Genomic DNA, 16,533 nt, shown 5'->3' with positions numbered 1-16,533 from the left:
GCTTGGTGTGTGAGACTTTGATAAAGGAGGTGATTGGGGGTATGAGCTCTGATTGGTTGGTTTGCATATCAAAAGTATGTTCACAGGCAAGTTGTCTGCTACCTCTAGGAATTAGATAATCCAGGGAGGGGAAGTCCCTCCTTGGATCCCCAAGGCCCCCAAGAAGTCAAATGTAGAAAACAAAAAATATGATTAATATATAAAACACTATCCAAAATGTGTAGGATGAAAGAATGAACTAAAAACAGTAGGTAAGGAGTCAGAAGACAATGCAAACCTGATATCTGGATCTTGAAATACTTGCTTTAGCCACTCGGATTCAGATATATAGATAGATGATTGATAGACAGATAGATAGCTTTTTTCCTCTTTTGTCTTAAAGGGGCTACAGCATTACCAGGCTGCGTTTGGGGACAGAATGTAGGTTGTTAGGTAAAATATAAATAGATTCAAATAATTGCATTTTAGGAAATTAATGAAGTCATTAAGGCCTAAGTATATTATGCTGGGTATAATACTTTACCAAATCATACCCTTAGGGATTGAAAAAGTTAATGTGCCTCCAAATTTATAGTTATTATATTCAGGTATCAGCTTACTTAACTTTCAGTCTTTGGCCCAGTAACTTTTAATCCTGAACATATATTTAAAACAGACATGATTTTAAACTGCATTTCATTAATGGGCCCTGCTTTAAATAAGTTTCTTTGTATAAGTAATGCTACTTTGTGCTTGGTTTGTTCAAAAGCTATTTAAAGTCCCTTGAACCTCAAATGTTTTACTATGTCTTAAAGCCACTCTCATTTATGGAAATACACGTAAAGAAGCAGAAATATTTCATCTCATTCTTTTTTTCCTATTTGCCCCCCCAAAGGGAGTCAGTTGTGCTTCTTTAAAGCAAAGTGACAATTTTTGATACAGGTTTATTTAATTTTTAAAAAATTACTTAGAACAATCAAACATGAACATTAATGAGGAACATATGTGAGTTCCAAATATTCTGGAAATGAATGCAAAGCAGCTTTCCAATCAACATGGGGTCAGGTTTCCTGGCCTGTTTCTGCACATGCAAAATCAGAGAGCGTGAGAGGGTGAGCGTAGGTGTGTGACCACTCATGACTGTGCGTGTATGTCTGTATGTGTTGTGAAAGGCCTGCTTCTGCTGTAGCTCCCAGCAGCCTAGAGAAGTGATCTTTTTCATGCAGCAAGACACACTCCAGGATATTAACACTCTACCATTTCCAAGAGCCTCTGTTCACACCAGCTCCAGAGTAAACACCATGAAAGATGGAGCCTCAAGCTGCGAAAAAGCACACAAAGCAACAAGGGGAAACAGTTCCAAATCTCATAAAAATGGAGAATGTTTCAAGAACAACTGCCCGTTTGTTCAGAGAGTGCCCACAGAGCAGGAGGGTAAATAAAACTCAGTACCTGTTAGATTTATAGGCAAATAACCATTATCTACTATGTGTAGATGAGTGAAGGATAATTTTATGCAAACCACAATAAGTAAATTCAAACAGTATGAACTAAGCCTGCACAGTAAGAGCAGGAAGTTCAAGGAGGAAAAAAATAAGGAAATGGCATTTTCAGTGTGGTGTATCACCAACCTGGGAAATCCATTAGAGACCCAGAAACTGGAACGGGATTTTATAAAGGCACTGGCTCAAAATAGAGCTATGAATCCCTTAGGACTTGTACGGTGACTTCATACCTTAAGCAAAACTTTGCTCCCCAAGATCTAATTACTAATTGGCCTTACATAGAGGATTATGAAGAATTAGTAAATTGGGAGTTTTTACATGACACAGTGTACAGTATAAATTTCTTGGGAGCCTTCATGGTGCATTCAATTTTTGAGTAAATCAGTTTCATTTAAGTATCATCAGGAGCCAAGCACCCTAACCAATGGAGTTTAGAATTTTATGAACTTGTGCTTCAGAGCTGCATAGCTTTCTAACCAAAGGAGCGCTTTTATAAGGTTTTTCAAAAGCAGGACATTTTACTTCAGCCAAGTTTAAAATCTCTTTAAACTCTGTGGATTTTAAATTTGAAAGTGAAATCAAGGTTTTTCAGGTTCAGGTTTCATTTATACCTTATCAAATGTGCATTCCCGGGTGGTAGTGGAAGATGAAAAAGATCTTTTAAAGGATTATATAAAATGCCTATAAATAGATTCTTTAAAATAAGAGCATCAATTTACTTCTAACAAACCATATTTTAATGAGGCATGTGCCAAAAGGATCTGACATATGTAGATTCCATTTGAAAAGCATGTGAGCACAAAAACAGAGAGGAAAATGTTCTTAGAACAAGACAAGCGTAGGTTTTAGTGAAACTAATTTTGTTTAAATGGTTTTGCTGAATCAAAAGCTCCAATGACTTCACATTATGGGGTAGAAACAGCATATTAAACGATCTTGCAGAGGCTTTGAAGTCAGAAATAACTGGGTTTAAATCGAGGCTCTGGAGGGACGGAGGGAGAAGTGGAGCCAAGGGAGGAAGGGACGAGGGATGGGAAGAAGAGAGGAAGGGAGGGAGGGGAGCAGGAAGAAAAGAGCATGCATTAAGCAGTTTCTCTGCTCCTGGCACTTACAAAGGTGCTTTCATGTACATTTATCTTCTGCTGCTAGCTGTGTGATCTTGGGCAAATAACTTTACCTCCTTGGGCCTCAGGGACCCGGTATATAAAAAGAGTAACTGCCATGGGATTCTAGGAAGATGGTAATGACAGTATAGTTTTTTGGGTCCTCTCAAATCACCACACTAAAAAGACAGCACATAGAGACCAAAACCAAAAATCCAACAAAACTGGGTAACAAGGTACAACACAAACCTCAAAATACAAGCAGGTAGAAACAAACTAAGAAGAGACACAAGAAGTGTGTCATTGGCATCTGTGTGGGACATAGCAGGGGGAAATAAGGCTTTTGATGATCCTAAGAATAAGAGAACCAAAAAAAACACCCAACAGATAATACCTGAAAAGTACAACAGGTCAATTTGGGAAGAGTGGCTGAGACTGAGAAAGGTGCTGTTCACTCCTGCAGCATGCAAGTATAAAGCACTCGCTGTAAGTTCTATAAAGGTGACAGTCTGCTGTCTAGGAACTCTCAAATCTGACCCATCAGGGCTCAGGGCTCCACACTGATGAGAAACTACTGGGACTGGAGGCATAATTTAGCAAGAAAGAGACAATAGAGATAAAGGAAAGAAGATACAGATAAAAGGGGGGAAGGTGAACAAAGCTAGGAAATCTCAGAAAGCAAGAGAGTTTATTTTTCAACACTCCATGCAAACAGCAGAAGAGGAGGCCTGTGAAGTTAGAAAAGTTACTACTTTTTAAACATCAGGAAAACTAATTTCATAAAAAATGAACAAAAAAAATGTATCAAGGTGAAATTCCATATCATCACAATGGAATCACATCAGAAAGACATGAAAGAGAGAGAGAAAGATCAAAATTGTAACTCATTATTTCAAAAGAACTCAAACTATATTAATGATATAAAACATGACATAATAACATAAATCAAAAGTAGAAAAGTTAGGAATAAGTTAATACAATTCAAAAAAGAATTAGAAATTTAAAATCTTTTAGAAACGTAACCTATACTGGAACACATGAGTAAAGAAATGCAAGAAATAATGTATTAAACATAGAAAATCAAGAGGAAAAAACTAAATGATAATGAGATGAAGAAAGAGATAAAAAGCATTTAAGAGATAATGACAAATACTGAAGATAGGTACAGAAGATCCAACATGTGAGTAATAGGAGGTCCTGAAGATGAAAACCCAAGCAAGAGAACAAAACAAATTTTTAAAACTATAATTCAAGAAAATGTTCCTGATATTTTAAAAACGTGAATGTGAAACTACATATTGAAAGAGCACACCATATAAATGAGTCTATCCATGCAGAATAACTAAGATCAAAACATATTCTAGTAAAATTACTGGAGTTTATAAAAAAGAAAAAATATATTCAGCCTTTTAGGCAAAAAACATGTGACTTATAAAGGAAAGATAATTAGATAAACAAACTTTTAATCAGCAATACTTTTATACCAAAAGAAAACAGAGTAACATATTTAAAATACTGAAGGAAAGAAAATGTGAGCCAAGGATTTTATATCCAATAATAGTGAACTTCAAGTATAAAAAGGCACACACAACTGTTATCAACATGGAAGGCCTCAAGAAATATTGTTCCCACGAGCACTTCCTATGGAATATACTAGAGAATGAGCTTCAGACAACCATAATGACCAGAGAGTCATTGAATAGAGACTTGTGGCATTCAGCATCAGTGATTACTAACATCAAAAAGAAGTGAATACCAGGTGCTGTGTTCCCTGAGTAAATAATACGCCACCACTTATTATCTTGCCAAAGGAGTCAAACATGAGTCTGATCAAACCTCTGGGTTCAGCTGCCATATTACCACAAAATACATATTTGTGGGAGAAAGATAATAAACTCCATCATTAGTATGCAATTAGAATTTCCAGAATGTGGAAAATCTACAGGGGAAAATACTGCTGATTCTTCAATAATGTAAAGAAAAGAAAAGGATAGAGGAGGAATCTGTAAATTAAGAGATTTAAGAGACATGTCAAATTTTTCAAAATGGGAAAATTTAAACTCTAGTGTCTAGAGATACACCATGAGTTTGAACATAAAGAAAAACAAGTATATGATTGGTATAAAAGGCAGGATAATGATTACTTTTGGAGGCAAGAAAGGGGCTGACATTGGGAGGAGAACATGGAGGAGCTTCTGGGCTGCCTGGAAAAGTTCTGTCTTGATCTGGTTACAAGGGCTTTTGCCTTATAATAATTTACTAAGCTTTGCATCTGACTTGTATGATTTTCTATATGTTTTACTTTATAATAAAAAGGTAAAAAGAAAACAGGAAAATTTTACAATAATAATATAGGGTCTGACAACTTGTATCAATTACCTCTGTTTCCTCATTTGTAAAATATGGATAATTTTCCCTCTTACAATTTTGTTTCTGTTAGTGCCCAACCCATAGTATATCCTCAATAAATATTCCTCCCCCTTCCCGCCACATGATTATATAGAGTTTTTTAGTGCAATATGACAGATTTATCCTTGGGTCAGAAGAAACCAATAGAACAGAAACAAAATAAATGTGTACTAAGGTGGAAGTAAATAGAGGACAAGCATCCAATCTTCCTTTTGTCAACTACTCTCCCCATGAGGGATACTATTATTTAAGAGAGAAAAATGCAAAAGTCCCAATTTCTATATAGTCTTTACTCTAAGGGCCAACACACAAAAAATTAAATGCAGAACCTACTACTTTATGAAAAAGCACCAGTAAGTTTCAATTTATTTGGTGATGTCTCTCCTTGTTTATAAACATTCATTCAAAACTCATTTACTGAGCACCTCCTACGGCCTATTTCATTTTCTTTTTGCTCTGAGTAAATAGACCAGCAAAATGAAAGAGTAGAGTATGTGTTCCTTTAGTTTATGTTTGACTTTCCAGTTCAGGCTTTTCACATTTGTTCAATTTTAATGATATTATAAACTTGAATGTACTGGTAACAGAATCACCTTGGAATGAATCCTAGCCCAGCATCTCAAGGTCTAAAAACAAAAAGTATTCTGGGAGTCATAAAAATATTTTAATAAGGTAAAATAAAACCAGTCTTGCTAAAAATGTTTAAGCTGTTAATGCATCCTCAGTTCAGATGGAAGAATTTTCACCAGCACGTCCACTTGGTTATGGAGATCATTCGATAGAGTTCAGTCAAGAGATCATTTCAAGAGAAATACAGATCACCAAGTCCTGAGGAGAACAAACGCTAGTAAGTGCACGAGTGGCATTGGGTTTACTTTGGTTTTACTTTTTGTTTTTGTGATGGCACACACGCATCTTTTACTCAGAGCAATCTTGGCATCCTCTCATCTGACTCATCTGGAAAGAAAAAGAAGCTCCTATGTCAATGAGGGAGAAAGGTAGGAAGAGGATTGGTTTGAGAGAAATATTTTACAATTTGTCAAGCTTGCAATAGCAGCATCTCATTTTTTACTTCTCTCTTTAAAAAAAGGTCGTGTGGACAAGTGTGGACAGAAGTGTGAGCTGAAACAAAATGAATTTTAAACCTGTTTTGTCACTAACACACAGAGTTAAGATTTTGACCTTATTTCAACCATTTCTCAGGGTCTTTGATATACAACTACTTCCTCTCCTGATAATGACTACATTGAAGAGACAGGGATTTGGCAGGAAATTTCCCAAATCAGAAACAATTCTGTTTCCAATATGCAGTTATTTTTATGACACATATGCTGTCTATACACAAAAAGAAAGAAGAAAGAAAAGGAGGAAGAAGGAACAAAGAGAAGAGTGGGGAAGAGAAGGGAAAGAAAAGAAAAAGAAAAGTTAAAAGTTTTAAAGCCAAAAAACATATGATTTAATGTCAGCCCCACACTTAAAAGGCCAAGATGATGTCACCCACTGGAACATAAGGTATTTCAACCCTGGAAGCACAAATTATTTCTCACTCAACTTCAAAGTTACTGTTGCTAACTGGAAGTTGCTAGGGACTGACCTGGAATGAACTGGCAGTTCTGGTTCTGTTCTTAATGACCCAGAGGGTATGTCACAAACACTTATGTGATGGCAATACCTTTCCTAAAGAGGTGAAGAGGAGAGAGCACTCCTTGGTGACCAAATAGCTTTCAACTCATTCCAGCTGACGTGTGCGGTAGTAGTTGTCGTGTGCTTTTTAGCTCTAAAAATTTTCTAATTCTGCTACTAAGGCTTCCAAGGAAATATCCAGTTGCTGATATAGCCAGTGCCTGAATTTATCTTATCCAGACTACTACTTTAGCTCTGAATTGTGCCTGGAACACATAAGATGCACTAATGTGCTTTGAATGAGAGATTGGATTCACTTAATATCTCTAACTCAAATGAAACTTCTATCATTGTGAGAGATTATGGAACTGAAGCAATAAATTGAAAAGAGATGGTGTGCCATCTTCTTTATAAGAACAAAATCAATAGGTAAGAGCAATTTAAAATAACAGGATCCAGAAAGAAATAAACTTGACTTGGGATGTAGATGTGGGGGAAACATGGCTGAGACACCAGTTACTTGTTCCCTGACTGCCTAGTCATAGACTTGAACTCCTTTAAGGTGAGGTCTGTATCCGATAGCCTCAATTCTTGAATGTGTGCCTTGTGCAGAATAGGCATTAAGTGTCTAATGATTCTACAGTCATCGCCTTTATTTATATAGAAATACATTGTAGCCATATCGTAGAATGTATTACTTCAAATTTCATTTATTTATTCACTCTGTGTATTCCTACTGGATTTAGATAGAGTTCTTTAAGTCAGGAATTATGTCTATTCATTTTTGAATACTCAAGTCTAAAGCAATGCCTGCTCATAAATTTTGGTTAAATTAATACATACAGCTGATCTGGCTGGATATACACAGATCCTCTTCCCCCTCCTGTACCATGCTATGTGCATCTCTCCAAAAGCACACACACGAAAGCATAACAATAGCCATGCTGTCTTGCAGAGAACTTCCAATTGAATATGTATATATATCCACATATACCAATTCACAGACACAGGTATTTTTGTGTATTCCTGAATGTGTGTGTGTACATGTGTGACTAACACACATATTCTATTTACACTGGATAATACTTTCATTTGACTGCATGTCTTTAAGGATCATCAGATTGACGTATCAGACAACTGTTTTCTTACAGTATGGTTCAGGCTGTAAGAGAACCTGGGGAAGGAGAAAAGCACAGAGATTATTTTCCTAGAGGGCCACCTCCCTCTCTGTCCTGACACTTAATTATGTCATAATTATACTCATGTCATACTAGTTGAAAACAGATGTTACCACCATCAAGAAGAGGATGTATTTTAAAGAGTCCTTTCAACTGAAATCTCCTTTGCATTAAGATGTGCAACATGAACTCAAATTAATTTGAAAAGTGACAAGATGACTGCATTAATAGCCAGTGGATGTGGACTCTTTGGACCACAGTGGCCATTTGATGACATCCCAAAGGCAATCACAAGGTAAGAAAGGATTTTCTATGGACTCTTGAAGCAAATCAAGATTAAAATATAAAGGCAACATATTTGGAGAATAAAAGATGTAATTCTTACACTTCTGTTCTATGTTGCTATGTGGATAAAATATAGGACAATTAATATTGCTAAAAGTAAATAAGTTTTAACCTATGACTTTTCTATATTAAAATACTTCCATGGCTCCTAAAGCCTGCAGAAAATATTCAGATACTATACTCTCTTATACAAGGCTCTCCACAATGTACTTTTTTTTGCTGAGGAAGATTGGCCCTAAGCTAACATCTGTGGCAATCTTCCTCTATTTTGTATGTGGGATGCTGCCACAGCATGGCTTGATGAGCAGTGTGAGGGTCCGTGCCCTCATCCAAACCTGCAAACCCCAGACCGCTGGAGTGGAGTGCATGAACTTAACCACTATGCCACTGGCCAGGCCCTGATCTCCACAATTTTGACCCTCTTGGTTTTTCCAAACTTCTTTTTTCACTGCTCTCCCACTTGAACCTAATTCTCTAGCTAGTTCACCTACTTGCAGTTACCTAAAGAGACCATGATATTTCACGAGTTTGTGTCATTGTATGTATTATCACTTTTCCCTGGAATGTCCCTGTTACACTCTCTGCTAAACAAATTTTTATTCATCCTTTGTGAGCCCTACTCTGAGCCTCTATCTGCCATGATGAGTGGATTATTCCTTCCTTTGTGCCAATGTTCTATTTGTTTCATGCTGCCATTATGACACGCATCAAAATGTTCAACAGTTATTTGTGCACATACCTGGTGACTACTTTATGTATTCCTTCAAGGCTGCAATTATATCTGATACAGCAGCAGTTACCATTTACTAGTTATTATGTGCCAAGCACTGTGATTGGAAATGTAATTGGAAATCCATGATTTTACACTTTTTGGATTACTCTCATTGGAGAAGATAGAGCTATAAACAAATCATGTCCACAAAGTACAATTAATGCAGTAGGAGAACAGAGAAGTCACTTTACTAAGTCTGGAGCTTAGAAAAAGCTTCCATGAGGGAAAGTTTTGTAGAAGGAGCGAACTGGTATTAGCAGGAAGTCTTCCTAAAGCAATGAAGCATGACTCCTACAGCTCCAAAGCCCTCTAGTTAACTATCCTTGGAATGTTGATGTATCATTGGGGTTATTTATATCTAAATGGTTCTGTCATAGGTGGTTTTATGCATCTTTGTATTCCTTCCCTCCTCTGTGTCAAATTATAAGACTGTGAAGCAGAAATCACTTTTCTCAATACTTTTAAACTCCTCACCGTGGCTAGTTCAGTATTCACAATACAGTTGGCAAATTTAAGGATGAAATAATAATAACCTCTGGCATTTTCATGTAATTTTACAACACTCTCACAAAATATTAACTCATTTTCTCCTTACCCCAATCTTTTATAGTGAGCGTTTATCCCAATTTTACTAAATGAAGGCACAGAGAGCTTAAGTGACTTGTCTAGAGTCATGATTAAACATAGTTTTTAAACACCTACTTCAGCCGATAACATTACCACCATTTATGTGATAATCACTCTGGTATAAATTTATGTATGTGATTTCATTTAACAATACAATAATTCTAAAACATACGAACTGTTCTCATTCTTATTTTATAGATGAGAAAACTGAAGCTTATAATGTTTAGCTTGCCCAAGGTCAAAGAGTAAATAAATGGTGGAACAAGTACTGTAACCCAGTTCTGACTCCAGATTCAGGCTCTTAACCTCTACCAAGACTGTTCCTAGTGCTGAATGAGATTGGGTTTCTTCATTCAAACAATTTGTAATCCACTGGGGGAAGGAATGAGAGGGAAGTGTGAAATTAATACATATAAAATTATTAAAGAATGATGACTTCTGAAATCTCTTTATCTTTAGAATTATTTAATTTCATTATGTTATATCTAATTATACATTTCTCTTATTTATTCTTCTTGAGATCCATGTCTTTGATTAACTTAGGACATTTTTCATTCCTTAATTATTGCCTTGTCTCTATTCTCTCCATTCTTTCCAGAAGTCATCTCAAAGGCTTATGGTCCCGTACATGTTATCCTTCCTATCCCTTAATGCCTTCTCTTTATAGTCTTTTCTCTTTATTGCTTTGTGCTGTATTATGTGTTATTTCCTCGTATTATTTACAATTTTTTTCTTCAACTGTATTTAACTTTCTATTTAATTCATCAATCTAGTTTACTACTTTTTGCCTTGTTTGTTATACCTTTTAAAACAAACACATTGAGGACTAATTTACATACAATAAAATGAATACATTTTAAATATATTGTTTGATCAGTTTGACAAATGAGTTCACAGTTGTAACCATTACCCCAAAGTTCTCTCCAGCTTGACTGCAGTCTGTTTGCCCCCTATGCCTGGCACGAGCAACCACCTGTCTTCTTTCTGTCATAATAGATCAGTTTTTCCTATTCAAGAATTTCTTATATATGGACTCAAACCATATGTTTCTTTTACTATAATTTTTTGGGGATTCATTCATGATGTTGCTCATATTAGTTGTTTGGTTTTTTTAATGCCAAATAGTATCTATTGTGTGAATAGCCTACCATTTGTATCAATTGACATATTGATGGACATTTGAGTTGTTCCAATTTTGTGTTATTATGCTTAAAGCTGCTATGAACATTTGTGAACACCAACTTTTGTAGACATATATTCTCATTTCTCTTGGGTAAATATCTAGGAGTGGAATTGCTGGGTCATAGAGTAAATGCATGCTTAGCTATTGAATAAACCGCGAAACTGTTTTCCAAAATAGTTGCACCATTTTGCATTCTCATAAGCAATGTAGAAGTCCAGATGCTCCACATTCTTGCCAGCATTTAGTATTGTCTGATGTTTTAATATTAACCATTATAGTGGGTGTGGTGGTAGGCAAAATAATGCCCCCGCCCCAAAAAGATGCTCACGTCCTAATCCTTGGAAACTGCAAATACATTACCTTACATGGCTTAAAGGACTTGAGAGATGTGACTAAAATTAAGGACCTACCTCAACCTTGGGAGATTATCCTGGATCATCCAAGTGGGCCTATATGAATCCTTTACAAGCAGAAAACCTCTACTGGCTGTGGTCACAGAAAGATGTGATGACAAGAGGAGGACTAGCAAGATGGCAGTATGAGAAGGACTCAGCACACTGTTGCTAGGTTTGAAGATGGAGGAAAGAGGCTATGAGTGAAGTAATATGGATGATCTCTAGAAGTTGAAAAAGGCAAGGAAACAGATTCTCCTCTAGAGCCCTAGAAAGGAAGAAAGCCCTGCTGACAACCTGATTTTAGCCCAGTGAGACCCATTTCAGTGTTCTGACCTCCAGCACTGTAAATAAACTTGTGTTTTTTAAGTCACTAAGTTTATGGTAGTTTTTTTATTGCAGAGATAGAAAACTAATATAGGTATAAAGTGTATCTCATCATAGAACAGAATAAATTTTCATTTCCCTGATGACTAAAAAAGTTATCAGATGCTTATTGGCCAGCTATATATATATCCTTTTATGAAGTGTTTATACAAATCTTTTGCCCATTTTTAATTAGGCTGTTTGCGTCTTTATTATTGGGTTACAATAGTTCTTTTCATGTCATGAATACAATTCATCTGTCAGATATATTAACAGCAAATACCTTCCGTCAGTTCATGACTTGCCTTTTCATTTTCTTAATAATGTCTTTCAGAGAAACGTTTTACATTTTGGTGACATCAAGATAAAAATTTTTTTTTATTTTATGGTTCTCTGTGTATCATGTCTAAGAAATATTCGCCAACCATAGTTCACAAATATTTTCTTCATATGCTCTCTTCTAGAAGTTTTATAGTTTTAGATCTTATGTTTGTATCTATGATCCTCATAAGTCATCTTTTGTATATAGTGTAAAGAAAGAATTGAGGCCCATTTTTTTCTTCATGAAAATTCAGTTGTTCCTGGACCTTTCTTATAGAATAATTTCCATTTCCCTGATGACTAATGAAGTTGAGTTATCCTATGAGGAACTCAACTTCATTAGTCATCAGGGAAATGGAAATTTACTCTATGATAAGATACCTTGTACACCTGTATTAGTTTTCCAACTCTGTAGGAACAAATTACTGCAAACTTAATGACTTAAAACAACATAAATTTATTATCTTACAGTGCTGGGGGTCAAAAGTCTAAAGTGGGTCTCACGGGGCTAAAATAAAGGTGTCAGCAGGGCTTTCTTCCTTTCTAGAGTTTCTAGAGAATCAGTTTTCTTGCCTTTTTCAGCTTCTAGAGGCAACCCACATTCCTTTACTCATGGCTTCTTTCCTCCATCTTCAAACTCAGCAACAGTCTGCCAAGACCTTCTCATACTGCCATCTTGCTAGTCTTCCTGTCATCACATCTTTCTGTGACCATCCACCATCATGGTGTCAGTGGAGGTCATGTAGGGAGCAATAATGAGACATGTCTGACGCCCAGAGTGTCAAAGGAGCTGAGTTGGGCATCCATACCATCATTACCACACGGCAGTAGCAAAATGGCACCCTCCCTTCCCAGAGTGGTGTGCTGTCAGAGGAAGCCTGATAAAGCAAAAGATTTAAATAACATCCATGTTTCATAATATAATACCCAACATTCAAAAATAATGCATCATACCCATAATCAGGAAAATCTCAACTTGAAACAATCAATAGATTCTATCACTGATGACACAGATGTTGGGATTATCTGATAAATATTTTAAAGCAGCCATCATAAAAATGCTTCTCTAAGAAATTATGAACATGCTTGAAACAAATGAAAAAATAGAGTATCAGTAAATAAATAGAAGATATAAAGAATAATCAAATGCAAATTTTAGAACTGAAAAAATATAGTAACTCAAATTAAAAAAAAAACCTCAATAGATGGGCTCAACAGCAGAATGGAGAGGCGAGATGAAAGAATTAGTGAATTTGAAGACAGAACAATAGAAATTACCCAATATGAACAACGGAGAGAAAATACGCTGAAAAGAAATGAACATAACCTGAAAGATCTGTGGAATTATAATGAACTGCTAACATTCACGTTATCATGAGAGGAGAACGACAGTGAGACTGAAAAAGTAGTAGAAGAAATAATGGCAAAAGACATTTCCAAATTTGGCAAAAAACATAAATTTACAGATTCAAGAAACTGAACAACTCCAAACATGATGAGCCCAGAGAAATTCATGCCAACACGCATCATAATCAAACTTCAGAAAACTAAACCAAAGGAAAAATCTTGAAAACAATGAGAGAGAAACTATATCTTATATATAGGTGAAAAGTAATTCAAATGATACCATATTTCTAATCAGAAACAATGGAATCCAAAATAACTGTCAACTCTGAATTCTGCATCTGACAAAATTATCCTTCAGGAATCATTTTCCTTCAAATGAAGGAAAGCTTAGAGAACTTGTCAATTGCAGACATACCCTAAAATATGACTAAAGGAAGTTCTCTAAACAGAAAGGAAACAAAAGAACCTCGCAACATCAGAAAGAAACAAAGAACATGGTAAACAAAAATATGGATAAGTATGGTAGACTTTCTTTCTCCTCTTGAGTTTTCTAAATTGTCTTATGACTGAAGCAAAATTATAACACTATCTGATATGGTTCCAAATGTATGTGTAGGAAATATTTAAGATAATTATATTAAAAATGGGAGAGGGTAAAAGAGCTTAAAGGGAGATATGAATTCTACATTTCGCTCAGTCTGGTAAAATGTAGATATCAGTAGATCATGATGATGATGGAATAATTCTAGTTCCTGATTGAGGTGGTGGTTGCAGGAATTTACACATGATAAAATGGCATAGAGTTAAATACAGACATTGTACCAAATTCAGTTTCCTGGTTTTCTAAATGTAATATATTTATGCAAGATGTGACCATTAGTGGAAACAAGGCGAATATACAGGGGACATCTCTGAACTATTTTTGTAACTTTCTGTGAATTTATAATTATTTTTAAACTTTTAAGAAATGGTCTGAAAAATTAATTGAACCATAATTGAGTGGGTCTTTTTCTGGATTCTCTATTCTCTTCTGTCAATCTGTATGTCTATCCTTATGCCAATATCATACTGACTTGATTAATGAAATTTATAGTAGAGCCTTAAATCACGACGTCCTCCAAATTTGTTCTTTAAAATTGTGTAGACTGTTAGAAGTCCTTAGCATTTTCATACACAACACAGAATCAGCTTTTAAATTTTTACAAAAAATCCTGCTGGTATTTGACTGGGATTGCATATTATCTACAGATAAATTTGGGGAAAACTGACAATCTAATAATATTGAGTCATCCAGTCAATAAACGTGACACGCTTTTCCATTTCCCTAGGTCATATTTAATTTCTCTTAGTACTGTCAGAGTACGTCTCTTGGTACTGTCAGAGGCCTTGCACAATGTTTGGTAGATTTATCTCTAGGCATTTCTTGCTTTCAGATGCTATTATAAGTGGTATTTTTAACTTCTGTTTTCCAATTATTCATTGATAGTATACATCAATGCAATTGATATTTGTATAATAAACTTGTATCCTATGACCTTACTAAATATTCATGTTAGTACCTTTTTAATCCCCTAATTAAGATTCTCTATATACATGATCATGTCATCTGTGAATTAAAATAGTTTTACTTCTTCCTTTCCAATCTACTTGTGTTTTTTTTTTCCTTGCCTAATCAAACTTTCTATGGCCTCCAGGAAAATGTTGAATTGAAGTGGTGAGAGCAGACATGTTTGCTTTGTTCCCAGTCTCAGAGAAAAAGTGTTAGATTATTATCATTAAGTATAATGTTATCTGTAGGTTTTTTTTTTTTAAAGATTTTATTTTTTTCCTTTTTCTTCCCAAAGCCCCCCGGTACATAGTTGTATATTCTTTGTTATGGGTCCTTCTAGTTGTGGCCTGTGGGACGCCGCCCCAGCATGGCCCGATGAGCAGTGCCGTGTCCGCACCCAGGATTCGAACCAACGAAACACTAGGCCACCTGCAGTGGAGTGCACGAACCCAACCACTCGGCCACGGGGCCAGCCCCTATCTGTAGGTTTTTAATGGATATTTATTTTCTTTACTGTGATAAAAATGCAACATGAGATTTACCCTCTTGACAAATGTTTACACGTACAGTACAGTATTGTTCATTGTAGGCACAATGTTGGACAGCAGATCTCTAGAACTTAATCATCTTGCATAACTGAAACTGAATGGAAACTTCCCATTTCTCAATTCCCCAGCTCCTGACAACTACCATTCTACTCTCTGCTTCTACGTGTTTACTATTGCATATATCTTGTAGAAGCGGTATCATGCAGTATTTGTCCTTATGTAACTGTCATATTTCACTTAGTATAGTGACCTCAAGGTTCATCCATGTTGTTGCATATGCAGAATTTCCTTATTTTTTAGGGCAGAATAAAATTTCATTGTATATGTATACCACATTTTCTTTATCCATTTAACCATTGATGAACCCTTAAGTTGTTTCCATATCTTGGCTATTGTGAATAATGCTACAGTGAACATAGCTCTTATGTTCACTGTTCATAGTACAGATAGCTCTTCAAGATCCTGATTTCAGTTCTTTTGCATAAATATTCAGAAGTGAGATTGCTAGATCCATATAGTAGTCCTATTTTTAATTTTTTGAGGAGTCTGCAGAATGTTTTCTATAGCGGTTGCACCATTTTACATTCCCATCAACAGTGTACAAGGGCTCTCTTTTCTCCACATCCTCATCAATACTTATCTTTTGTTTTTTTGAGAATAGCTATCCTAACAGGTGTAGGTGTTATCTCATTATGGTTTGATTTGCATTTCCCTGATGATTAGTGATAGCACCTCTTCATACACCTCTTGGCCACTTGCATGTCTTCTTTGGTTAAATGTCTATTCAAGTCATTTGATGATTTTTTAATGTGTTTTAGTGTTTTTGTTTGATTTTGCTATTGAGTTGTAAGACTTCCTTGTAAATTTCGGATATTAATCTCTTATCAGATATATGGTTTGCAAATATTTTCTACCATACCATAATAGCCTTTTAATTCTGGTAATTGTTTTCTTTATTGTCCAGAATCTTTTTAGTGTGACGTGGTCTCATTTGTCTATTTTTGCTTCTGTTGTCTTTGCTTTTGATGTCATATATAAGAAATCATTTCTAGGATCAATGTAATGAAGGTTTTCCTCAATGCTTTCTTCTGGGAAGAAGAATTACAATTTCAGAAAGGTCTTAAACATTTATGTCTTTAATTTATTTTGAGTTGATTTTTGTGTATGGTGTAAGATAGAGGTCCAATTTCATTCTTTTGCCTGTGAATATTCAGTTTTCTCAACACTATTCATTGAAGAGATAATCTTTTCCCCATTGTGTATTCTTAGCATGCTGGTTGAAGACT

General features: G+C 35.5%; 1 protein-coding gene across 4 annotated transcripts in view; it reads left to right on the top strand.

Annotated features, from left to right (window-relative positions):
- Positions 1–6,617: 6,617 nt before the first annotated feature.
- The window catches only part of KIFAP3 (kinesin associated protein 3), a 178,893-nt gene continuing 168,977 nt past the window's right edge, over positions 6,618–16,533 (top strand). For 2 of the 4 annotated variants that reach the window (XM_023640529.2, XM_070267657.1), the window contains exons 1-2: positions 6,618–7,048; positions 7,894–8,092. In XM_023640529.2, coding sequence (XP_023496297.1) covers positions 8,013–8,092 — 80 coding nt within the window. In that variant the 5' untranslated portion in view covers positions 6,618–7,048; positions 7,894–8,012. The remainder of the gene's footprint in view (positions 7,049–7,893; positions 8,093–16,533) is intronic. The other 2 variants (XM_023640528.2, XM_014739518.3) reach the window with 2 other exon arrangements.

Source organism: Equus caballus, chromosome 5, assembly GCF_041296265.1.
Source record: "Equus caballus isolate H_3958 breed thoroughbred chromosome 5, TB-T2T, whole genome shotgun sequence".
In the NCBI taxonomy this organism is placed as follows: Eukaryota; Metazoa; Chordata; class Mammalia; order Perissodactyla; family Equidae; genus Equus; species Equus caballus.
The sequence above is the reverse complement of the archived record's forward strand: the minus strand, read 5'-3'. Positions and strand labels throughout refer to the sequence as shown.